Here is a 25,946-nt window from a genome sequence, read left to right on the forward strand (position 1 = left end):
TTTGTTTTTGGTTTGTTTTCTGTATGTCTTTTGTACAGTTACACATAATATAGAGAATTGTATGTAAAGATATAGTTATAACCATAACGAACATCGTAATAATAATTGCAGTAATAAAGAGAGATGGGAGGAGACTAATTGAACAAAAAAACCATAAATCGGGAGAAGGAAAAAATGTGTGAAGTGGGGAAAAAATGTTGATGCGAGGAATTGGAAAACAGCACACGCACACAGAAAAACACGCATAACTTGGCTCACGCGTAATGAATCGGATTTTTTGCACAGTGAAAGAAACAAACTTTTGTTGTTAATGTTAACAAGCTGCTCGGTAGAAATAGAGAAAAAAAGAACAAAGGAAAAATGACGAGATGAAGCCAACTGATAGGAAATAAGAAAATTGTGGTCAAGAGAAAAAGAGAGAATTTGATATGTAAATAGTATGTAAATAGCTTGTTAGAAAATTGACCTCTAACATTTTATATGTATATCAATGCAAATAGAGAAAGAAGGGCACGGCTGTCATTAAGGGAGAAGGAATTTTTTCTTGGGTAATGAGGAGGATATAACATGAAATTCATTTATTTCTAACAATTGTGTGTGGGAAAGAAGCAAAAAGTTTCACGGCCCCAAAGTTTGAAAGAAAAATTCAAATTTTTGCAAAGTTCTATCTTATGTACAGACAAGCACGCACACAAAAAAGAAAACTGGTGGAGCCTTACGGAATGAAAAGAAAAATATCAATTTGCTCCTTTCTTTGAGTATACAATAAACAGACAAGTGAAATAGGGTGGAAAACGTCGTAACCAATGACAAAAAAGAAAAGAAAAAAGTTTTTTTTTTTTTTTTTTCCTTTTAAATGTACAATGCAACAGACAAGGAGAAAAACATAGACAGAGAAATGTGTGCGTTCCTTTCGATTTTTTTCTCTCGCTTGCAATCAAGCTAACTTCCCATTTGGCTGATCAAATGTGGCTATACTCACTATTTTATTTTATGGCAAAATTGGTGTTGTTGTAGGGGACGCACTTGTGCAAAAAAAAAATAATAAATAGCTCCTTTGCTTTTTTTAGTTACAGGCCAAATTTTTTGAATATTAAATCTTTCCCCTTGGAAAGAAGACCTTCCACTGGATTTTCAGTGGAGTTGGTTGCAGCAGGGGAAGCTGTCGTGCCGCCTCCACCGCCTCCCATCATCTTTTGAATAAGACTCGGTCCTGTCGGCTGCTGCTGCTGCTGTTGTTGTTGTTGGTTGTTGCCGCCCATACCGAAAAAAGAGAAATGAGAAGACAAGGATGCGGAGGTTGGCGCAGTGACCGGTGGTTGAGTTGCAGCATTGTTAGGATGATTATTGTAGGGATTATTGGGGTCAGCGTTCATCATCGTGTTGTTATGACCGGGTTGTTGCTGCATCACAGCCGGATCGGGAAGGACAGTGGGCAGACCTCTCGTGATTTTATTCACGGGCAAATTACGAACAGGTCCTGTCCCGCCATTGAACGTTGGCTGTTGCCCGGCTGAAATTTGTGGCGACTGTTCGGGCATGCCATTGTTATAAGCATAATCCATCCCATCCGGTCTTCCTGTTTTGAATCAGCATTGAGCATGTTTTAATGCGAATTTCGAATTTCGAATTTCACCTTTAAATCGGTCATCCACATCGGAGAAAGAGTCGTCAGTGTAGAAGCGTTGGTTATTGGCCTGGATGCTACCATCTCTCGCGACCGCCGCCATGGACCTCGCCTGCATCCCGTTCAAAAGCCCCACCCACAAGACAACAATCCACTAGTTTAATTTGATGATCTAAATGTCTAACAATGATGCATTTACTTGCTGAATGGCACACTGGAAACAACATCAAAATGACAACAAGAGCAAGTCTTGCCGATGTATATATATTTAAAAAAAAAATAAAATAAAAATTGGGGATTCGTTTACTCGACTTGGTCCCTCACTCGCCAGCACGAACTACCACACAACACAACAGCGGGATGCTCTACTATTACACAGTATAGTAAAGTAAATTAGCCTATGATAATGTCAAAAATAACAGGTAAGTATGGCTACAGGAACCTGCAAAAACGCGTGAATCTGAATTTGAAGGTCTGCGGACGAATGAAATGAACGGAATTTTTTAAATTCAAACAATAGGATTTTGAAAATTAAACTCAAACGGTTGAGCAAAATTCGTTTTAAGCTGGAAGCCAATGACAGCCACGGAAATAAAAAAAATAATGTTCCAGTAGGGACAAACCATATGGTGAAGCAACCTGGAACGTGTGGTTGCAGACGGACAAATAGGATAAAGTGAGAAAAACGACACAAAGGAGACAAGACGAGCACCAAAGAAATAGAAAAAGAAAAAAGGAAAAAAAAAATTGAATTAAAACAAAATTAAATAAGACATTGAAAAGAGTGTGGTTTTTCTTTTTGCCATTTAGTTTTGCATTCGATTTTTGTTGTTGTGGGGAAGGAGGTTAAAAGAAGAGCATTTACCTCGTGACGATCAGGTGAGTAGACGTCTATGCAACACACGGACCCATGACAGCCGGACAGAGTGAGAGATTGGATTTTTTGTTTTTGTAGTTTTTAGGGAAAGAAGACAGGAATAGTTTGAGAGAGTGCAGAGAAATAGAGAGACACAGGACACCACACAGGCAGCCATTTTGATTGTTGTGAAGGTAGAAGATAAGAAGTTGGTGGGTTAGAGAACATAGAAAAAGAAAGAAAAAAAAAGAAAAATCGTTGTTTGTTTTTCGTGGATAATTGGTAAAGATATCACATCGATAGTCGTTCCAAAGAATTGCAAAAAAAAAAGAAAAAAGGCTAGAAAACTGGTAAAGATAATGCAATCCGGCATTAGATTGTACCTAATTTCGTTTTGTTTCTAAAATTTCCAAAGTAGACGCAAGTCAAATGCCGAAATCAAGTTGATAACAAACGATCAGAGTGTAAAGTCAACAAATTAAATATATGAAAGTCTTTAGCGTTAACTGGCCAGGAACTAAAATGAATGCAAAATCCCTTTCCAATCTAACAGTCCTATCCGTTTGCTAATCTAAATAATCACCGACTTTACGCGAGCCTATTATGTTTTTGAATAAAATAAAAAATATGCGAGGAATAGAAGAGCAGACACAGAAAAAAAAAGGTGCTTGAATCCATCAAGAAATTGCAAGACCACATCAAAGAGAGACAGAGAGATAGGACGCCATGTCATGCCATCACGATCGAATTTTGTTACACGTGTCTGTTTGTAAACTAACGGCTTAGTTTTTTGTTTTTAAATTTGAACTTCCTCATTTCTTTCTGTTCTAATTTTCAATTGGACGCTAAGCGTTCAAGTGGCAGATGGTCAATGTAACGAGAACGGAAACGATTAGTTGCGCAAGAAATGAAAAAAAAAAAGAAAGAGAGAGAACAAACTTACCGCTACGTCGGTCGCGTGAATTGTCACTTGGACGATGATTTGTTGTACGAGGCGGAGGTGGAGGGCCTTCAGCTCCGGACATGCCCCGATCTCGAGGATCCATTCGATCGTGATCCATCCGTTCACGGCTGCGATTTCTATTAAAACGGGACGAGCAACACATTGAAACCAAGAGAATCAAATGGCCAATTCATAATCGTTGGTACCCGTAATAGCTGGAATCTCGTCCGCGATCCTGCATCGCCTGGCCGCCACCACCGCCTGATTTATCGATGATATTGCCCGATTGCTGCTGGCGTTTGTGACGCGGCTGAGATGGATCGTAGTCGGGAGGGGCTTCCGTCAAGAAGTTGGAAGGGACTAGACCGCGCTGTCCGCGCAATTCACCCAAATAGAAACCGTCATCGTCCATATCTCCGTAAACGTAAATGATGTCGCCCGTTTGGAAGGAGAGCTCCACTTCGGCGTCGACGTTGGGCGACAATTCCTGCGGATCGTAATCGTACAAAGCAATCATCCGCTTGACGGGCATATTGGCGTAAATGTCGCCCCAACGGTCGCGTCCGTGACCCGGCTGGCCTTGAGCACGTAAATTGCGTCGAGTACGAGAATGACTTGGTCCGTCCGCTCCAGACTCCTAATTGAAAAGGCAGCGAGGTATAAAATTAATTCAATCAACGGCTAGAGCCCAACGTAATGTAAAAAATAAAAAACAACCCTACTTTGAGAAGTTCTTGGGCGACCCGTTCATCATCGACTTGCACTTCGGACACCATGTTACACGGAACATAACCCGATCGGCCAGCCACTTCACCCCAATAGAATCCATCGGCATCTTTATCACCACGCACCTAATCATTCGAGTGAATTCAGAATATTATTATTTTTTTTTAATTCAAAAAAACAAACAAAGAGGAGACGGCCAAATCACCTTGATGAGCTGGCCTTCGCGGAACGGCAACTCTTCATCGCAAGCGTCTGGATTAGGTGACATGCTGGGCGGATCGTAGTCAAACAAGGCAACAAAGATGCGCGTTTGCTGCTGCTGTTGCATTTGAGGTTGCCTGCCTCCACGAGCCACTGGCCGTCTGTTGGCCGTCTGATCGTAGTAGCCGTCGTTCTGCTGTTGGTTGCGTCCTGGTGGCGCGTAATAGTTATCTCTAGCCTGTCCCTGAGCGTTCCTACCGCCAACCATCTGCGGGTTCCGGTTGGCTGGCAATGATTTGTTTCGGTCGTATGGATTCATTCCGGTTCCATCACGTCCGCGATAGCTATCACCTGATCGTTCACTGGCCGTATCCTTGGTGATTTCTGTTTGCGTGTGGTGACATCGATCAAAATGCATACAGAAAAAGGAAAAAAAGAAAAGAAACAATCATCGAGACGGGCCGTGAGCCAGGTCTGACTAGTTAAAAAAACAAACAAAAGATGGCGATAGTTACCGATAGAGGGAATAGGACCGGGTAGAGACGGATTGAGATACTGATTGCGCTGGATCATACCGCCGCCGCTTCTACCGTTGTTGGCCTGTTCCATAAAATTGCGCCGGCCTCCGTTGTTGCTGCGGCTCGTTTCGTTCATCATTTCCTGTTTTTTTTTTTTTGTTTTTGTTTTCCGTATTTGCAGAGATGACACAAAAGGATCCAGGGCCAGACACGATGGCAACAACGGAACAAAACGAGAGACAAGAGGAGAAACAAGAAATAAATCATCATCAATCAAACGTATTGGAGCGTGGAACTTTGATCGATACGATCGAAGGCCACACAGTAACATCAACCGCAGAGTAGGCAGACGGAATCAAAAGAAAATGAAAGAAAAGAATAGAAAAACCAACAAACTAATAACGTAAATATGACATGAATTATTATCTCGTCCGTGTTTGTGCAGGACTATGAAGGAATCCTAGCCGGAAACCAAAAAAAGCTCGACCTTAAAGTCGAACCCACTTACCCCTTCGCTACTGCAGTCTTCATATTCTTCCGGCTCTTCGGCAATATCAGATAATTCAGACGGTCTTTCGTCGGATTCAAGCGTATCCTACGCACATCCATGCAATAATCACACAATCAAAGCCCACAAAAACAAAAAACGAGAATAAATAAAATGAAACGAAAAATGTCAAATGAAATCAAAACGCAATAAACAAATCAACCAAAAATAAAAATCGTTCTACTTCAAGCGCAATTTTTTTAAAACTAAAAGCCAACGTAAGAACGAGCACTTTACCTTGATGCTGGCCAATAGACTGAGATTCCACAATCCGACAATGTCTTCTTCGCTCGCTACAACCGGTGCAGACTCGGATTGTACCTCGTCTTCGAAAACGTCCACATTACCGTTCTAATTAACGTTAGCGATACCAACAAATGATTTTGCATCATGCGGGACAAGGAGAAAATAAAAAATTTGAATCAACAAAACAAAAAAAAACAAAAAAAAAAACAAAAATTAGTTTAGGATCAGAATGTGGGGTCTCCTTACCCTGTTGCCACCGCCACGGTTCTTAATTAGATCGATTGGCACTGGAGTCGGCACGCTGTCCCCTGATTGGCTCTCCCGAGCTTTGGTCCGCACCGTCACGTGTTTAGCTTGCAAGCCCATAAAGCTGGAAATGTCCAGTAAGGCGTGATCTCCTAGAAAATAATAATAATAAATCGGACATGACATTTGAAAACGTTGAAAATGTTTACCTGTGGGGCTATCGACTTCTGTGACCTTTCTACCATCGGCGTAGACGGCGTAACCGGTGACGGGCACGCCATTGGATTTTCCCGACTGGCTGTTGATGGTGACGGGCAGCCAAGTGACGAGTAGCGTGCCGTCCTGAGGTCCCAGCTCCACCTGGACATCGACAGGTGGATCAGGCACACCTTTAGGAAGTGTGCGGAATTCGACGTGGGTGCAGTACTTTTCCGCGTACTTGGCCGTCGTCTCGTCCATCGTGTTAAAGTGCGGCGAACGGATGTTTTTGGCTTTGACCGTCACCCGGTAGATGGTGTTGGGCGACAAGCCAGAAATGGTGTGCCGGAAGATGCCCGGCTTGACGGTGCGCACTTCGACGTGATTGACGCAGACGACGTGCTGGTAATTGGAGTTGGCCGGCAGCCACGAAATCAACGCTGACGTGGCCGTCACGTGACTCACACGGACGCAAGTCGGCGCCGATGGAACCTCCTTGCCAATCACCATCGTGCACGCCGCATCCAGCGATGCCCGCCGTCTCAACGTCACCGAGCGCACACTAATCCGGTGGGGCTAAAAACAAAATCAATCAATTAACAACAAGTACTTAGTAATTATTGATGAATTATTTTATTGCTAAAGAAAAAAGAAAAAGAAAAAGAAATAAACCTTGCTGGAATCGACGCCTTCGATGAGCGCCCGGCAGCGATCGGCGGCCCGGATGGTGGTGCGAAGGATGCCATCGACGTAGACATGATAGGAGGCAATTTGGCCCGACTCTGGAGGTGCTCCTTCCGGATGGTTCCATCCAATCAAAATCGACTTGTTCAACTGCCGTTCCAGCGTCAGCTGACGCGGTGGAGGGACTAGCAGCGAAAGGAAGAGCCAGTCTGTGAATCGAAAACGCTCAAACGGAAGAAAAGAAGGAGGAAGCGGAAGGAGCAAAGGAACCGAACCAAACATTTTTTTTTTTCAAAAACAAAAAAGTTTAAAATATTCAACAACAACAAAAAAAGGGGGGTGGGAAGGAGAAAAGAAAATCAAAATGTCCAAAGGTATAAAACATCAAAGAGAAAAGAAAGAAGAACGAAGTTGACTATCAAAATGTTTTCCACTACGGTGAATTTAAGAGATGCCCTACACCCTACAACTTGACTAAAAATAACCACAGGGAAGAGAAATCACATTGCTTTTGATCGCATCAAAATCAGAAATCGAACGATGGCTGGGAAATAAAAGGAGAGAGAGAGAGAGAGAGAGAGGAGAACAAGACAAATGATGGAACAAAAGGAAATTGCATACCTGGACCTTCTCCTTTAACGCCGAGTGCTAATTCTTCATCTTCCAGGAACTCCTGGAGTTCCATCAGACCCCAGTCGAGGGCCTGACGTGCAGCATCATCTATCGTGATGATTCGAAACATTAAAAAAAAAAACAAAGAGAAAATTTTAATTACAACAAGTTCAACATCCACATTCAACCCGTGCAACGAATAACAACAAAGACTAAATGTTCCGCTCCATACTACCCCCTATGATTACACACGCTACAATATAATACGAGGATCGAACTAACTAAAAGTAAAATGTGCTGAAAACATTTATTTATTTTTTTTTTTTAAATACCACGGACAACGACGAGAATATTCACAGACCAAAATATCAAAACTAAACTAGTGGTTCAAAATTCTAGCCATGGTGGATAACGATAAATCGATGTTGTTTTCTGTTGTTGTATAGGTGTTTCACCATTTGAAAAATAAATGAAAAGCCACAAACATTACGTACGTTCTACAATCATACCGACACCACTAAATACCCAACTTTCTTGTTTCTTCAACAAGAGTCTCACAGAAATAATTGAAAAAATAAAGAGACGTGTGATCAAATAGTTAACTAAGACGGAGATAATTCATAAATAACGTACACTGATTGATGCCCCTACTGCGACTGGCCGGACTATGAAAGGCCACCTGACTGCTTCCAGCCGCTGGGATATTGGCTATTGTTTTGTTACGTACGTTCGTATAAGTTTTCAAGTTTAATTTGAATTTTGTTTTGAATTCACTTCTCTTCTTTGACTTTGATTTAATTGCCATCAAATGGTTTTCTTTTTTTAAAAATAGAAATTCTTTTCCGACGTGGGAAATCTGATTTTTTTTTCTTTTGGCTCTTTGCTAGTTGGACTGACCTTGATCGATGGGCTCGTTGGTCCGAATCGGTTGCTGATGAGGCAGACCTTGCTGTTGCTGCTGTTGGTGATGCGCTGCAAGTTGATGAATCGGAGCCTGATGACCAGGTCTATTGCTGCCGGCCAAATGAGACGATGGATGATTGTTGGGGCTGACGCCCAGCAGGTCCCTCGGTAAGCTGGTGGTGCTACTGTCGTCGCCGCAAATCTGCAGGCCCAGCACAGCGGCCCGATGGAATTCAACCAAATCTTCGCCTTGAAGCCGCTGGATGAAATTCGATGGCACCAAACCTTTGCGGCCGTCCAACAATTCGCCCTCGTAAAATCCGTCCTTTTCAAACGTTGGCCAAGGAAAGTGTCAATTTCAATTGCGATGATGTTAAAAATTAAGAATTGCGCTTTACCTCATCCATGTTGCCCCAGACGAGAACGTAATCGCCGGCCGCTAGCGACACTTCCGCTTCCGGATTGTCGTTGGGTGACTGCGTGAATGGGTCGTACGTGTACTTGGCCAAGTAGACGTAACATCTGCCTTTGCCCGGTATCTCGAGCATGTCGGCGCTGCTTTCTGGCTCCGGATGGCGGAACGAGTGCAGCGGAACCGTGTGGACAAGTGAGCCGGAATGGGCATCGAGCGGCAGAGCGGGCAAACTGAGCGGCGATAAAGGCGGATGCATCATCGAGACGGGCGCCGTCAGCGTCGACGTGCGATGCTGATGATGTAGTCCGGCATTTTGTTGCTGGCCAAGGCTCAACGTGTGCGCCAAATCGGCCGCGGCCGATGACGTCGAAGTCGCTACGCCGCCAGGGAAAAACACGGACGACGTATTGGTCAATGTCGTCGACGTCAAACCGGACCCCATGGCCGCCGAACTTGTGCTGCCGTACATCGGGCTGATCGACTGCGACGTCGGCACCGACCCGCTAGTGGCTCCATTGTGATTCGAAAAACCCGAACCTTAAAAGCAAGAAACACAACGTTTGTTACATTTCCTTGTCTTTCTAACGTTGTTGTTCCGGAACTAGCAGGTTGTTCACCACTACCTGTTCTACAGTGTCGTCTACAAATAAACGAAAAACTATTGGCAAGGCAAAACAAACAAAAGAAAAGGAAGGAAAAAAAAGAGCAAGTCACTTCAACAGTTTCACGCGTATTCATCTGCGTCCTGGCCAATCAAAACAAAATGGAACCATCTCAAAAGGAAGAACGAACAACTAGAAGGCCTCTAAACGATCAAAGTTCACTTTACTAATCCGGCCACTTTGGTGCGGAGCAAACGGTGGAGGGGTTCAATCGATCGGCTATCCACACAAACGTGGGAAAACATGTCGCACCCTACCATCTGCGATGTGGTATACAATTCTATGCATCCAGTTTTACCCGTACACACACACACGCGCGCTCGAACCATAAGGAAACACTCGCACACACACACACACACACACAATGAATAACACTGGTGAACGTAACACGATGCTTAAGTTTGGATACCTTAATCGTCTCTCTCCGTTAAAATAATAAAAAGAGCAGAATATCATTCAGAAAAGAAAGTAAACGAAAAATGAGGTTCGATCGAAACGATTCATCGAGTTACGTAAAGAAGAATTTTCCTTTTGAAATTCGATATGACTCACCAAAGAGGAGGAGGATTAAAAGGTAGCGTGATTGGTGACAAGCAAACACGCACACACACATACGTCAATAAAAGAAATGGATTTAAATGGTTGGGTTAGCCTAACTCGATGTTGTTCAAATCTATAGAAATGAATCAAACTGGAATTTAAATGTCGTTTTGTTTGCTGTGGTTTTGAGTCGTCCAACGTTTCCCAAACTACTCTAAACGATTAGAATTTTTACGTGTTTAAGTCAGCATCCAACATAACCGTCATCCGTCGTGAATTTGCTGCAGGCAAAATTTGTGAATTGTTTAAGGGCTTTTTCGTTGCTGTGCAGGCCGTCGGAGGTGCGTAGTAGCAACGACTCAACAAAAACAAATGAAGGAGCGAGGCACAACAAATAGAGAGCTCTACTTTGTACAGCGCGGGCAGGCCAGCAACGACGAGGGGCCACATTTGTTTGACGGAAAAAACTTACTCTTCTTACTCGTTTCAATCATGTTCGAATTGCCCGGCGCTAGCCAATGCCTCAGATGGGCAGAGACGGGCGATGAGCGCAAAACGTGATGCAGACTCTGATGATGTTGATGGTGCGAAGGCTGTTGTTGGTGGTATTGGGGGTTGTTGTGGTGTAAAGGCGTCCGGTTGAGGCTGGCCGGTGTCGATTTGCGCCGGTGCCGGTGTGGGCCGCCGTAGTGCAGCACCATATCATCATTGGCAAACGTCACCGTTTTGGCCTTCTCCTGAGACACTGGTTTACACGCACGCACGCACCAAACACACACACACACACACAAACAGCCCACGTTAGACAGACACAAGACACACACACATTCACACACACACACACGCATACACACACACACCACTCGGATCATTTTTTTTTTTTTTGTCCGTCATCTTCTTCTCCCTTACTTTCATTCCCCAGAGTCTTGTGCATCTCATTTCCTCCCTACTTCCTCTACAACATTCGGAGAGAGCGCAAAAGAGATCCCTGTAGATCCTCAACTATTTTTGTCTTGCGGGCTTTTTTTTTTTTAAATTTCTTTTTCAAAACTTGTCTTTCCCTCTTTCTCTACTCAATGCAGACGAATATAAAAAATAAAAATAAAAAAAAACAATTAATCAATGGCGACGACGGCCGGCAGGGTGGAGCCACATGGTCGGCCATTCAACGGATTAATTCACAGATAAGATTTTTTGAAAAATAAAAAGTCCTTTCTTATTCATTTTCTCTTTGTCCGCAGGGAAGGTTGTTGTGTGCTACAAACAACCGGAAGATCAAGTTTTTTTTCTTGTTTGTTAAAGAATCGAGTGCAAAAAAAAAAAAAAGAAAGAAGAAAGAAGAAGATGATACAAAAAGAAGAAGATCGGAATGGAAGACAAAAAAAGAAACTCTCCAAGTTTCTTTTTTCTTTTTTTTCTTTTTTCAAAATGAAATTTCAAAAATATCGGATTTCAAACTTACTGATTGTAGCTCGAGATTTATCCAGCTCGGCCAGCACACGATTATCCTGCTCGATTTTGGCCATGATGCGTTCAATGTCACTACCGCCAGCGCTTCCGTGAATCATGTGGTGATGGCTACTATTATTGCTAACACCTGCACCACCGTTGCCCGTCAATTTCGATAACGATGAAGCCGACACGACCGGCTGCGACATACTTTTCCCCAGATTATAATCTATTTTTTTGTTTTAAATTGTTAAACAAAAAAGGCATAAGATAAAAAAAAAGAACAAAAACAAAAAATCGATATGTTTACTAGAGACGGCCAAATCCATTTCGAGGAGAGCATCTAAATTGGAGGCACTCTGTCCCAGCGGTGTTGTACGCGTCACAGATCCAGCTCCATTTGCTAAATACCGGAGCGAATCTATTTGGAAAAAGAACAATTAAAAAAAAAATCAAATGAATTCGAAAAAAACAAACAATGCAAATAAAGTTAAAATTATACCTGGACTGGATCCTCTGGAATCTAAATCGAAAGCAGCGCCTAGTGACTGGCTGCTACCATGGTGACTACTTCCGCTGCTATTGCTGGCGTGATGGTGATGTTGGTTGCGTCTCAAGGCGGCCAACTCCAGCAACAATTCATCATGTCTGACATTTTGCAGCTCCATTTTCCTTTCCAGCTCGCGAATACGAGACTGCCGTGTGTAGATGCACAGCAAACCGATTACGCCCATAAATGGTGAACAAAAAAGTGTTAGAGAAAATTGTTTTTCAACAACAAGAACAACAGCAACAACAAAAAAGGATGGACGATTGATGCCGTGATAAAAAAGGCAAAATGCGATCGACAACCTGAAGCGACTCGATGTTCTGAGAATGTTGTGCCCGCTCCACTTCCGTGTTCTTGTTACTGGCCAGCAATCCGAGCTGGGCCTGAGCCGTCCGTAACTCGTTGACGGATTCTCCATGTTGTTTTTCCAATTCTTTCTTCTTCTCGGCCGCTTCTCGCATTTGCTACAATGTTCAAATCGTCAACGTTGTGTTTCTACTTCTCGTTTCTGGTCGATGTGGCAACATCAACAACAAACTCGAACTTACCCTGAGGACGTGATCCAGGCCGGCCATCTTCTCCTTGAGCTGAGCTACTTCGCTCTGAGCCGCCTGGCACTGGCTTTCCACCGTGCTCAATGAACTACGAAGCGTCACACATTCCGCTTCAAACTGGCCACACCAACGAAAAAGAAAACTGTTAAATCACTTTTCAAATGTTTTGGTTTGACTGCCCCCCCCCCTTCACGCAGGGGGGGAAAATAACACACCGATTAACTCTGAATTTCCAGCTGCTTGTAAAAAAAAGAGAAACAACAACAAAAAATAAAATTTGAAAACAACAAACGGGTTTATCCATTTAAGCTTTCGTTTCTACGATCCCCTTCACACAGACACACACAAAAAGAGGGGGCGAACGAGAGAGAGAAGCAAAAGGATCGATAGACTTGTCGGGAACACGCAGACGTTACCTGGTGTAGCTCTTGAACCTGCTTTTTCAAGTCACAATTCTCAATGGTCAATTCAGCGTTCTTGTCGATAACTTTACTCAGCTGATTTTCCTGTCAAGCGAAAAGAGAGAAATATTAAAAAAAAAAAAAAAAGGTGGAAAATTTAAGGTTTTAAGCCGTACTCTCGTACTCTTATCCTTTTTTTGTTGTTTGTTTGTTAGAGTCTACATTTTGTAAGCCGATGACAAGAGAGAGAGAGAAAACAAAAAATTGAGTTCAGAAGTCCTTACCAAGTCTTGACTGTATTCACTTTTGGCTTTAAGTCGTTCGGCCAACACCTCACGATCCTATTGCGGAGACGATCCCGTTCAGACGATGCGGGTATTACAAAAATTTTGCATTTCATTGGATGATTTATGTTTGTTTTAACATTTCTTTGGTTATACCTGTTGCCTTTTACTGAGCTGTTGGGCAGCTTCGGCCTGTTCTTTGCAGAGTAATTCGAGCTGTTCAACCTGCCGCCGGAGCTGGACGTTGGTCGCCTCCAAGGCGGAGTAGCGGTTCACGTCGAGCTCGGCGCTCCGTTGCAAGCCCTGCAATTAGAAAAATCACAAAACATTTCGATTGATATGATGAGCTTCAACGAGTCTCACTACCCCAAATCCCATCCTACCCTGCTGCCCACCTCATTGCTCGATACTTCTTAGCTTAGATATGTGACACACACTGCATTCCACGAGCCAAAAACACACAGATCCTTATTGACTCCTTTCGCCCATTTTTTTTTTTCAATCTGTTACAACATTGCCATGTATCTTTTATTGCCTCGTAGATCACAGCTTTCAAACATAAATACTAGAAGAACAAAAATCGGTTACGTTCTCTTTAGCTCCACATATTCCTTTCGTGTCTTCAACCGTTGAACGATACAGAAGATCAATTCGAAAAAGGAAGGTACGAAACACAAGGCACCATGTGTCGCACTGAAGGAATTATTTTTTTTTCTTTTCTTAACGGGGGCCCAGGGCACCCCCTTCAAAATCACCAACGAATTTTCCTATCCCTGGATTCTGCCCGCTTTTCTTTTTCAACGTATACACGTAATCACTGTTTACACACACACACACACACACCAAGCCCCCCCTTTTTTTTTCACTTGTCCTCCCCCCTAAAAAAAGAAATGTTTGGATCCAAAAGCCGGTGTAGTAGAAATGGACGGCCTGAACCAGGACACACACACTAGACACTGTAAAACTTGACTCACACACGAGACGGGCCAGCCAACCAACCACCGCTAGTTTTTGAAAGGTCCAGACGGTGGCAAAGATAGGGAGAGACAGAAGTTGGGGCAGAGATGGCCAAAATATCGGAAGGGCGATGGCAGACTGGCAAGAGGAAATTCGTTTTTCCTTTCCATCCGCTTTTTCCTTCTTTCGTCTCTTCTTTTGGCCGCTCTCGCTACGACAGCGCAGTGGAGTTGGTGCAAGAGTCACAAGAGCAGAGTGTGGTGCTGGTGTAGGAGGAGGAGGGTTAGAAAAGAAGGAAAAAATTGCACGCCAGCTTTTGCTGGATCTACGGCAGTGGCGCAACTCCTCGACACAACAGACGACGGGCGAGAGAAAACGCGCAGCCCATTGACGCAGTCAAGAGAGAAAGAGAAGGATAAGGAGGGGAAGGAAAGAGGGAGGGAATCACGCAAGCTTCTCTGGTCCGCCCACCTCCACCCCGTAAAGTAGAGCCGGGCAACAAAAAAAAAAAATCAATACGGTCCGTTTTAGACTGACTGCAGCGGTGGCGCTAGTTGGAACTCGGAAGGAAGGAAGAAGGATAAAAAAAAAAGTCAATTTTCATGAGCGCCAGGGTGCGTCGAAATCGAAGACGCCATCGTCTTCCTTTCCAGTTGTTTCTTTTCTCCACCAAGTTCTGCTGCTGCATCTTCGGTCCGTGTGCGCATACAATTGGCTCGCGTCCCTCGTCCCGCGGCCGTTTGGCTCCTGCATCTCTTTGCCATCGCCCAACGGCTGGCCAATGAGGTCATGACATCCATGACGACATGAGCCAGTTCTCCCTTACATAATAGTCGCTCGCGATATTTGGTCGAGCTCCATCGACAGTCGCGTGGACCTTTTTTGAACTGCCTCCCCTACCCTCATCTTATCAACCCAGACGATTGACACTTTTCTTCAGACTTTTTCAGACTATCTTGGCCATTGCAGCAGCCACCGCAAGTTTTTCGGCTCTGCACAAAAGAAGAAGAAGAAGAAAAAAAATTCTTGTCTCGCTAATACATCCCCCCCCTCATTCGTTCTCGTCGCCTGAAAAACAAAAAGCAATACAACGATATATATGTATAAATGGGGAGGGGAAAAAAAAAAAGAAAGGAAAGATACAGAGAAAAGCTTCTATATCCCGTACTCTCTTGTCTCTCTCTCTCTGGTCGGTATCGATCACACGATTTTTGGGAAGGACGGGCGGTTGTGAAATGTACCATCGTTTTTTTCTTCTGCTTCTTTCCCTACACACAGTTCGTGTGGATGTGTGTATGTTTTTTGGCCGGGTGGCTCTTCCACCCGGCTACACTGTATAGCAGACCACGGACGACATATACACACACACACACGTACATACACAATCAATATCAATCGATTATTCCGAGTTGATGTGTGTGTGTGTGTGTGACGGACGTGATGTGCGCCGCCAACGACATACTTTACATACACACATATTTTGGTGACGAGAGAGAGAGAGAGAAAATAAAAGCCTGTCGTCAATTGATTCACATTAAATTAAACTTTTCATCGCTTTGATTTGATTTTTTTAACAAGGGGTAACATCTCCCCCCCTACAAGCGAAGCTGATCTTAATGAAAAAAATCAATTGAAAATGTCTAAACATTTTGCCCAAGAATTTTTTTTTTTGTCTCTAAACGTTGGTTTAATTTAGTTCCGGTGATTTGAGGATTTTTTAAAATTATGGTCATCGACCCCCGCGTTTTGTCAGGATGCTTCATAATGTGTGTGTGTGTGGCGCAGGCGCTCGTGTTCTTTACATTCTTGTTGCCCCGTTCTACATCCTTCAAATATCGATAACCCTTCATTTGACCAACGGCCGGCTAGACTAGTAAACTATCATCGATATGGTAACATGGCGAGTTAATCTGACAAGCGACAGAGACCCCGAGTTTTTCCAGAACCAACAAAAGAATAAACGAAACATTCCAATGAAAAATCAACTCAGATTTGCATACCTGAGTGGCCAGGACAAAGTTGCGTTCCAATTGAAGTCGCTCCTTGGAGACGAGTTTGAGTAGACCTTCCAATTCCCTGGAACCCTGCGATAATATTGTCCATTCGACTCCATTTTGTTGCTGTTGTAACGACTCCTGCAGTGGGAACATTAAACAAAATGATAACAACGTTTACAATGGCGCCCATTACAATCAAACAATAACCAAACATAATAATCGATTCATTTCCCCATCAGTGGACCTCATTCGTGACGTCCAGTTCACAGTTGCAACCCAGTCACGCAAAGTATACAATAAACACACAGAAAACGTAGTCCGATTGACCTGGTCTTCACGACCGGTTCCACACCCACCCCTTTTTTTTTTCTTCTAAGATTAACTATGTAGACAAACAAGTTAACGGTACACACGCATTTGTTCTTATCCACGTTTTCCCATGCATAAAAACATGTTTTTTTTTAAATTCACCTTGCTGTTGTAATGTTGTTCTTGTTGGAGTTTCTTGGTCAGATCACGAAGCTTTTCCTTGAGACGGCCGATCTCTTTTTCACGCTCCGTCAACCGATTCTGCAGCGTTTGCATGGCCATTTCTTTTTCGCGCCACTTGGTCGGCGCCGTCTGTTTGCTGTGTTGTTGTTGCTGCTGGACTTGCTGATGATGCAACTTGTTGTCAATCGACCGCTCCCTGGACAGCACAACCTGCTGCGTTCCACCGTTCACCGACGGCAATTCTTTCGACTTCTGGAAACAAATTTAAACAGCAATTCTTAATGATTTTTTTTTGTAAGACTTCAACGAGGCTTTTCGTATTTCAATCACATGCGTTTCCCACTCTGCTAAAGCGCAGCGGTTTGATGAACTCTCGCCATTCTCCTCGATCGTTTACCTCAAATTGAATAATAAAGAAACCACAAACGACAACAAGAAAACGATCCACGAACAAAGAAAAGCAGACCGTCTTCAACTTGTTGATGAAATCACGTCATGTCCCTCTTATTTTACGAGCGTTTTAGGGGTTGGAAAACAAACCGACCACTTCGAACCATTTACAAAATAAAGGTAGACGGAGAGGGTCGTTTGTCGCTACGGTCTGCTAGTCATCTGGATTTGATTGAACGTGAGAAATAAGACGATGATATAGCCCAACGTTTCTTCCACTGATAACAGCCGGATGCATCCATCACTTAAAGCGAAAGCCAAGGAACCCTTAATTATACACGCGCACTAAAAGATGTCGGCCGTCTCGTGTACAGACGACGCAACGGAGATCTCTTCAACAATTTATTCGCTTTTTTTGCAGCGTTGGAAGAGTTTCGTCCACCGCTCGTTGCGCTTCAGTTGGATCGATGAGGGCAGCGGAGAAAAAAAAAAGGATAGCCGGGCATGCCCAGCCAATTGGCGAGTGCCAACTTAATTGTGGAGAACTTTTCTCAAATAGATTTTTCTTTTGAAATAGACGACCAAGAAAGTTGACTGGATCGAATCCAGCAACGCGAGGCAATTCGTTTGAAGTGCTAACGCGAGTCCGTTTTGTTAAAAGCGGAACATTTTTTTTTTTTTTTTCTTTTTAAAGAAAAACAAATTCTTCTTCTTAATTTTGTTATTTCTTTCTCACCTTTTCAAGGCTGCGGACTTTCTCTTCTAATTTTTTCGTCTGAATGGCCAGTTCGGCATTTTTCTTCCGCAGTAGTTGCAGTTCTTGCTGACGTTCACGTTCCCGTTGCAGCTGGCCGGCCGGCCGCTCTCTTTCCATCTCCATTTGACGTTTCTGATAAGAACAGGAAAAAAAAAAAAAACCCAAATGTCAACTTGAATGTTTTCAAGGAAATCGAATGAAATGTCAAAAAAAAAAAAAAGAAATGCCGGAAAAAAAAAGAAATGAAGAAAGACGGGCAGAATTTTTCCCATGGGAATTGTGTGAAGCTAAAGAAAAAGAAAGAAAAAAAGACAAGGCTAACGTACCAATTGCTCATTCTCGCTGGATAAGATCCGTTGCTGGCGTTGCAGCTGACTGACGTGAATATTGAGGCTGTTTGCCCGCTGCAATAGTCCGCGTTCTCGTTCCGAAATGACCGGTTTCGTCTAAACATCCAATTGCACCCCCCAAAAAAGATCGAAACGCAAAATGAATTTCTTTCTAACACGCAAATCCAAGGAAACACTTTTAAAACACACACATTCACAGACATACACGTTTTGTTTTTTGAAAAAAAAAAAAACCGCCGGCAAATTAATCCAAAATGAATCAGATTTCCATGTGATTGCACAAAAACACGCGCACAAAAACAAACAAGGCAAGCAAAAATGTTTTTTGTTTGTTTTTTTTTTCAAAGCCGACCGTTCGCCGGGAACGAAGCGACTGTGTTGCGAGTCCGCAAGTGACTTGACTCAATTGTTGCTTATACATTTTGAAAAACCCTGTAGAGTGGAGGAAGCTAGGTAAAAAAAAAAAGGGGGAAGGGAAAAACAGTGAGGGTTTATACGACTCCGGTTGTCGAAAAAGTTAAAAAAAAAACGTTCCTCCGGGCACTTCCCGTTGGCCCCCCCGGACACGGCAGGTAGACACAGCAATAGCGGTGCACCTGGTTTTTTTTTTATATTTTTCTTCTTCTTCTCCTTTGAAATGTTTTTTTTTAAATTATAATAACAAGTTCTTGTCTCATTTTCTATAATAGGAAATATTGCGGAAAAAAAATAGAAAAATGTCTGAAAAAGAAATGAATTGATTTCAGTGGGTAGGTCTTGGAATTGGCATTGCTGCAGTCTTCACGGTTATCTGTTCAACTAGCCATTGCTGGAACTGCGGTATTTGCTCCACCTTTTTTTTTTGGGGGAGAGGGTGGTAGACCCATCGTTAAGCCGACCAGCAGGACTATACGCTTCCGGGCGCAAGTGTAAAAAGAAAAAAATTCCGTTTCTTTTTTTTTTTTTTTTGGGAAGGGAGGTAATAACAATTTTCTGTTGAGGAACGATGTGTAGCGTGTCGGAAATGATAGAGACAAGGCAGAACCCTGAAGGCCGAACGGAAGTCTTATTCTTTTCTTTACACTTTATTTTTTCATTTTTTTTTTCATTTCATTCTCCAATTTTAATTTCTTCCCTTTTTTTCTTCGTTAGACCGGGCCACAAACGAAACAGAGGGGCAGGGCAACCGCAAAGGAGAGAAGAATGGGGGTGGCGATTTAAAAAAGAAAAAAAAAAAACAGAAAATGAATCGACCGAGTTGAACGAGACGTGATAAACAACCTGCGGACTTGCGGGCCAAAGAAAAACTTAAAAAAAAAAAAAAAAAAAAAAAGTTGTGTTCTTCTTTTCCCCCCCTCGTTCAAATCCTTTTTCATTTCGTTGTTTTCTTGTTGTAAATGCCAAGTTGAAGGACGCGAAATGGCGCCCGATAGTCGACAGGCATTTGACGTTAGCCATGTAAGCAAATAATAATAAATAAAAGGAAAGGTGTAGTAAATAAAATAGCTGTTTGCATCGGGGTCGTCGCCCAGCTCGGATGACTCTCGATGACTAAAGCACGCACGCACAATCAAACCGGCCTTTTAAACAAAACATGGGGCAACCGTGTACGCGTCCGTCAAACCGCAACAAATGGGCCAGCGGCGGTAGAAGAATTGTAGAGCTGAGAGTGCGGTAAAACGAATGTCCTTGATTGTTTTTCTTCGTCTCCATGTAACGAGCGTGTGCAGATGATTGGATTATTTCTCAAATAAATTGCCGAATTTTCCCATATGCAAATAAGGGCGGGGATTTTGATTTGTCGGGTTCGCCAATGTGTGACCGCCGGTTGCCATGCGCGAAATTGCGAATCTCCGTGACACGACATTCCGGATAAGAGTTCTTTTGTTTTCATTCTTTATTGTTGTGATGGACGCAAAAAAAAAACGCAAAACAAAAACAAACTAAACAGGCGGATACCTGTCGGACGGATGGGATGACAAGTCGCCATTGAAGCCACAACAAACGGGCGTCCTCCAAACGGAAGTCGTCGTTGCCTTCAAGCTGGTCATGCAATGGCAAGGCCACTGGCCATAATGGACGCATCCGCAACAGTTTGGCGCTAAGCGATTTGTGTGTAATTCCGCCATCACGAGCTTCGTTTTCAACGTCGTCGTCAATAATAACGTCATCTTCGTCATCATCCGCACCGGATGAATGCGTTTCATCTTCACTCGTTGGCAATGACTCCGCCCCCCTACGGTGAAATTGTTCATCTCGTGCCGCATTGGACGTTGCGGCTGTCACGGCACCTGATGATTCCCCGGAGCAAATGACATCCTGACCCTCATCCACGCCATCTAGCGAGCACGGCGACAACTCGATGGACGGCAACGACGAAGACATCAACTGAAATCTCAAGAAGAACAGACGGGATGCGTCTCGCTCCTCCTCTTCCACTTGCAAGGCGCTCGACTGCACTGAAGTGAGCGATCCTTCACAGTCGGTTGCGCTGCATCTGTCTGCACCAGTTGACAACGAGGATAGACCAGACTGAGCCCCGACTCGTGGAGGCTTAGGAGGAGGCGTGATCGGACCAAAGTTCACATAATCCGACGATCCGAAAACATCAACAGCGTCAGCCAGAGGCGGAGAATCGTTGCCGCTGTTACTGCTTTCCTTCGTGCAGCTACTTGGCGAGCTGAAGAAATTGATGAAACTCGCGCTAGACCATCGTCGCAGTAATTGACGTCCCCACGAACGACACTTTCTGGGTTTCGGCAAACGCACGAACCGATTTAAGGTCAGCGTTGAACCCGAATTCCTTCGTTTCGCACTTTTAGTCTCCTGCTCGGCGTGATGAATACTCGTTTCGCCAGTGTCGGTGTCCATTTTTTATGAAAAGGCAAACACGCAAACAGAGCTCTGTGACTCAAAACGAAGAAAAAAACGAAGACAGGGAGCCATTGACGGCAAACGCGCAATAGAAAAAAATGTCTGAGATGACGTCAATTCGCATCTGGCGGACGCGACGACACAGCAGAGGCTTGTTCGCTTTCGAGTGTGACAACTAAAGTGATTCACACAGCTGACTTTTATAAGCGACTCGGCTAACTGGAAATCGACCCCCATTTTGCACCCTCCTCTCCCTACTCCCTTCTCACCTTTTGGAGGGAAAAAACAAAAACAGGTGCTCTCTTTACGCTTTAAAACACGTCGATCGAATAACCCCCCGTCGTGTCTCGTTTCGTGGGTATTCGACGTGTTTAAAAAAAAATAAATAGAAAACGAAGATCAATTGTTTTGCGGCTATGCGTGGAAAGGCAAATGGAAGAGATTGATGATCTTTCAACCGGAAGAGGAAACTGATTCTTCCATTCGTAATGCTTAAAGTCGTTAAACGAATGATGTCAATGATAAATTCTTACCAAGATTTCGTCGCTCCAGAAACCTTCCTCGACACCGGTCAATTCAAAGATCCGTTCTCCCAAATAGTATTTTTCAGCTTCCAATTTGCCAATGGTTTTATCTTTTTCCTCCACCGTCTAAAAACGAAAAAAAAGAAAACATTTTAGACAGAAGGAAAAATCCCAATCAGGAAAAAACATCCATTAAGGACTAATCAAATTTTAAAAAATAAAATAAAAAACAAATCACAATGAAAGAAAGCGCACCTCTTCCAACTGTTTAATTTGCATTTGCGCCTGTTGGACGGCGGCAGCTTCCATGACCTGGAGGCGGCGGGCGGCCCTCGTCTCCAGCCGGGCTTTGGCGGCCGCTTGGCGCAGGGAGCGCCGTTGACTGGCGTCTTCGTCTCTGTTGCGGATCCGCTCATTTTTCAGCATTCTCGTCAGTTCATAATTCTCTTGGCCCAGCACTTGCACCCGCTCTTTGAGCCGCTCGTTTTCCGCCATCGTTCCGCATCGGGTCCCGCGTTGTTGCCGCTGCCAAACGAGACGCTCCTGGTGGATGGCGGCGTCGATCGAAAGGCTCTTCTCCCACTACCAGTGAAATCATTTGACACGCACGTTTTTTGTTATTGTTGTGGTCAAAATTAAAAAAAGAATTTATTATTATTATCAGAAAACACTATCAATCATCGCTGCTGTGACTCGAGAGAGGGTCTGTTAATCACAACAATAATACCGCCCAAAAATGCAAAAAAACAATTTGGCATTTTTTTTTTTTTTTTTTTGAATTGTTTGTTTTCCTGGAATTTAACCAACCAAAAAATTCTCTCCCAAAGAGTTCAGAATTTTTGGCTTGACAGAGAAATTTAACGAGTAACCCGTTCTTCCTACACGATAGCAACGATGGACGTGCGTGGTGAAATTCTCCACCACCAAGACCATCAACGTCTTTCATGGACACGAGGAGGACGAAGGTAACAAGAAAAAAGAACGTATAGCCAAAGGATTATTTTTTTTTTCCCCTAAAGAAACGAATGTTGCCCATTAGATGCACCTTTTTAGGACCGTCATGATGAAGAGCCAATGAAAATGGCTTTACAAAAAAAAAAAAAAATAATTTTTTTAGCTCTCTCGTGCCCTCAAAAAGAAAATACAGTAACTAAAATATTCTTATTTTTAAAATTAGGAAGGAAGAACACAAACTAAATAGGAGGATGGCAAATGAGTCGTAAAAATGGCGACAACTCTGGGAACCTGTAATCAGGATTAAAAACTTGCAAATTGATTTTTTTCTTTTCTTTGCTCGTGGTTTTGTTGGCCATTATTCAACATCGTTTTGACATGGGATTTTGTTTTCGCCACGAGATAAATGAATAATCCTTGCGTGCTCACAAAGACACGAGTCATTTACTAGTCCGAGACTTTTCTCGGACGTTTTCTCTTCGCCTCCGGCCTTGCTGCATTCCGCGTCGAGCAGAAGAAGGAAAAAAAAAAACAACAAAAAGATACAACCGAATTGTTCCAAGAAGACTCTTCTAAAGGTAAACAATCGACACGCCATTTCTAGTGGACACGAGTGGAGGCATAATTACACCGAAGCTGTATTTACGACAAGGTCATAGGGCCTAGTTAAGTCTGAGTCGTCTTTTTTATTACCTGGAACCATTGTTTCAGTTCTTTGAGCTCTTCGTTGGTGACTGCGCTGCTATTGGTTGACTCCAAACTCAACTCTTCCGACCTGTTGGTCGATTTACTCCGCCACAATTTCCGTTGTTGTTGCTGTTGCTGTTGTTGCTCTTGATTTTGAATAAGGCTGGCAGTGGAGGCATCAGATTCCTCAATTTCCATCGACGTCAATTCCGCACCGCCGATGTAACTGTTGTTGTTGCTTTCCTCTTCGGACGCCAGCCTACTGCGGCTCTCCTCCTTCTCTAAATCCATCTCCGATTCCATTTCTTCCACATAGCTGTTTGTCCTCGCTGGCTGCCTCTATCCGTTAGTGGTTGTCCTGTTCAAATACACGATAAAACTGGTCTCAAAACTATGAACACACGCGCATATAACAGGAAGTTTTCTTTTTTTTTTTTTTTCTTCCTCAAATTCTCCAAGTCAAGACATGAATACATAATGCGCCATTCATCCAGGCCAAACCCTTGGCAAACGACCTTTGGGAATCACGTCACGCACGCAAATAGGTAGTACAGATACATCACACACGCACGCACTAGACTAAACACAAAAGACTTGAGGACGTTGATTTGCGGTAGCACCTAACAAACTTTCAGTCCATCACTAAAATCGGAATTTCATTCCGCCCATGACCATACGGGAGGTTCAGTCAGACTTGTCAAGCCACGGGCAAACAGCTGCTTTGATTATGAACAATAACCTACAGCAAGACAACATCATCAGTTCCATCTGCGAGCTCCAAAAACAACAAACTGATGGCGATGAGTCGTGTTAATAAAAAAACAAGACGATGAAACGCGGCGATATGAACCGAGACACAAGTAGACTGGACAACAAATGGCGGATTGAACAAGACCGGCAAACGGACGAGAGAGAAAAAAAAGACATAAAAAAAAAAAGGATGCGCCATCTTTCTCTTTTAAGCTGCTCTTCTACAACCGATAGCTCATTTCCATTTTACCTTTTTCTTCTTTCTTTACGGGCGGCAGGTTACAGCAGTGTTTTCAACCTTCAGTGATGGACCAGGTCTGCGAGTTGCAACGATCGAAGGTCCGGCATTTCTTGGCGTTCGTTTGTCCTTAGTCACTGCATAGACGACGACTACACCAGTAGAACCTAATAAGGGATTACAAAGGCCTTTTGTAACAATGCGCACATTTTCAAAAAAGTCGCAGGTTGTTGATTGTTTTGTTTTTTTAAAACCAAGGTTTTGGGGGGATTACACTCGGGGGGGGTTTCAAGTTTAATACTCTCCCACCAAATAAAGTGAACATTGAACCGATCGGCATCTGTAACAAGAAAAGTCTCATCATCAGGTACCTATGAGCATTATACACCTTTATTAACGTTCTTCCCCCCCTTTGCCTCGGGTGTAGTCCTTTTGTATGTAACGAGCCCGCAGGTCCGTGCCCTGGTGAACTTATTGGGGGGGAATATACCTAATGTCAGGTGATGATGAGTTTGAGAGGGGAATTGTCGGCGATGCCAGGGGGATTTTTGTTTTGTTCTTTTTTGGCTTTCCTACGTCGAATTTGATTATACAATCGGGTCACGAACGGAATGGAGAATTTCTTTCGACTTGTTTTTTATTTTATTTTTGTTGTTCTTCGTGCCACCATCGCAGTCGGAGAAGAACGAAAGCAGTCGGTGGCGTATATTACAGGTGGACGGCCCACCTGTCGAGAAGACACGATGAAAGTGCCAGAAACTGGAGGGAAAAGGATCCAAAGGAATTCGACACCAGCAGCCAAGCTATTCATGGCTGCGTAGCGTTATTTCTTTTGGACTCTTTTTTTGTGTGTACATGTAAGCTGCTGGACGATCGACATCGTTGCAAGATGAAAAAAAAAAAGTTAGAATTCATTTCCATTAATAACGTACTAACACGAAGGACTAGTGTTTCCCACACACAAGACGAGGCTGTTGGGGCACCAGTCGTGCGTCCACAGTTTTCTTGTTGAAGAATTGAACGTCTACGTGAGTTGCAAGTAATCAAAACACAGCTGCTACAGCTGCCGATCTCATCGCGACTTCCTATCTTTTTGCTTAATCCGATTCCCAGTTATTTTGCCCACACACAACAAAACACAAACAACAACATACCAAAACACAGATCATAAAAAAAGGAACATAATGCACAATCCAACAGTGGTTGAGCATTGTTTTCTCTGCCGTTAGATTAAGAAAATAAATAATAATAATAAAAAAACTCTTATCATCCCGCATTCACCAACCTAAAATGTTGTTAGGGTACCTAGTGCATAGACGCAAACGCAGAGGGGGGCTCAATTACAGTCGAAGAAGAGAAATTTTTGGCATTTTGTTAATGGCTCTGGGAAGACCACAGACAATAAAGCACAACCCCCGTAAGCCATGTCTTATGCAAGTGCAGTACGTGTTATAAATGGGGAGCAAAAAGGACGTTTAAAAGAATTTTTTCGTCGTAAAAATGCCATACAATAAAGTTCCCTCCAAAAAGCAGATGACAACCCTCCTCGTTTACTGCACCACGAGATGAAATTTTTCACGTTCCATTACGACACATTTGACCTGAGTTATCTGTTGACATTAAAAAGGCTGAGTCTGTTTAGCTTACCATGAGGAAGAATGGATAGACTGAAGAAAAAGATGTAAACACGTGAGAAAACTGAGGATGAGTTGAGCCCAGCAACAGCACTTGCTTCCCGCCTGACGTCTCGTTCAACACTGATGGGATCCATGGTACAGTCGTCTGGTTTTTGGCTTATGAAATGTGGATCCCGCCAATGAGTTGTTTTCCCTCCC

The 25,946-nt window shown here is 43.4% G+C and overlaps 1 protein-coding gene across 10 annotated transcripts; it reads right to left on the reverse strand.

Moving 5' to 3' along the window:
- LOC116921277 lies at positions 1 to 25,914 on the reverse strand. 10 transcript variants are annotated; one of them, XM_045172973.1, is made up of 35 exons: positions 25,759 to 25,914; positions 24,124 to 24,278; positions 23,130 to 23,481; positions 21,738 to 22,064; positions 21,492 to 21,608; positions 18,082 to 18,201; positions 17,735 to 17,887; positions 16,588 to 16,860; positions 16,120 to 16,254; positions 13,319 to 13,465; positions 13,163 to 13,219; positions 12,894 to 12,983; positions 12,472 to 12,594; positions 12,226 to 12,387; positions 11,876 to 12,068; positions 11,684 to 11,794; positions 11,387 to 11,602; positions 10,397 to 10,669; positions 8,706 to 9,259; positions 8,302 to 8,632; positions 8,038 to 8,112; positions 7,414 to 7,512; positions 6,781 to 7,001; positions 6,120 to 6,684; positions 5,911 to 6,062; positions 5,656 to 5,769; positions 5,380 to 5,466; positions 4,869 to 5,013; positions 4,358 to 4,737; positions 4,149 to 4,277; positions 3,633 to 4,063; positions 3,427 to 3,563; positions 2,493 to 2,518; positions 1,637 to 1,739; positions 1 to 1,579 (listed from the first exon to the last, which is right to left on the reverse strand). In XM_045172973.1, the coding sequence occupies exons 3-35, from the start codon at positions 23,424 to 23,426 to the stop codon at positions 1,071 to 1,073; spliced, it is 6,852 nt and encodes a 2,283-aa protein (XP_045028908.1). In that variant the 5' UTR covers positions 23,427 to 23,481; positions 24,124 to 24,278; positions 25,759 to 25,914; the 3' UTR covers positions 1 to 1,070. The 10 variants fall into 10 exon arrangements, 9 of the variants coding, with proteins under 9 accessions (XP_045028908.1, XP_045028909.1, XP_045028905.1 ...); XM_045172974.1 differs by lacking the exon at positions 24,124 to 24,278 and having other exon boundaries at positions 25,759 to 25,895; XM_045172970.1 differs by lacking the exons at positions 21,492 to 21,608; positions 21,738 to 22,064; positions 23,130 to 23,481; positions 24,124 to 24,278; positions 25,759 to 25,914 and adding an exon at positions 20,044 to 21,097 and having other exon boundaries at positions 6,781 to 6,977.
- Between the last annotated feature and the right edge of the window lie 32 nt (positions 25,915 to 25,946).

This window comes from Daphnia magna, linkage group LG4, assembly GCF_020631705.1.
Source record: "Daphnia magna isolate NIES linkage group LG4, ASM2063170v1.1, whole genome shotgun sequence".
Taxonomy (NCBI): domain Eukaryota; kingdom Metazoa; phylum Arthropoda; class Branchiopoda; order Diplostraca; family Daphniidae; genus Daphnia; species Daphnia magna.

Coding starts and splice junctions, on each gene's coding strand:
- LOC116921277 (XM_045172969.1), bottom strand. CDS start 20,955: ATGGACACCGACACTGGCGAAACGAGTATTCATCACGCCGAGCAGGAG. Junction 11,795..11,875: donor TTCCAGAGGATCCAGTCCAG/GTATAATTTTAA, acceptor TTTTCCAAATAG/ATTCGCTCCGGTATTTAGCA. Junction 5,467..5,655: donor GTCTATTGGCCAGCATCAAG/GTAAAGTGCTCG, acceptor GGATGTGCGTAG/GATACGCTTGAATCCGACGA.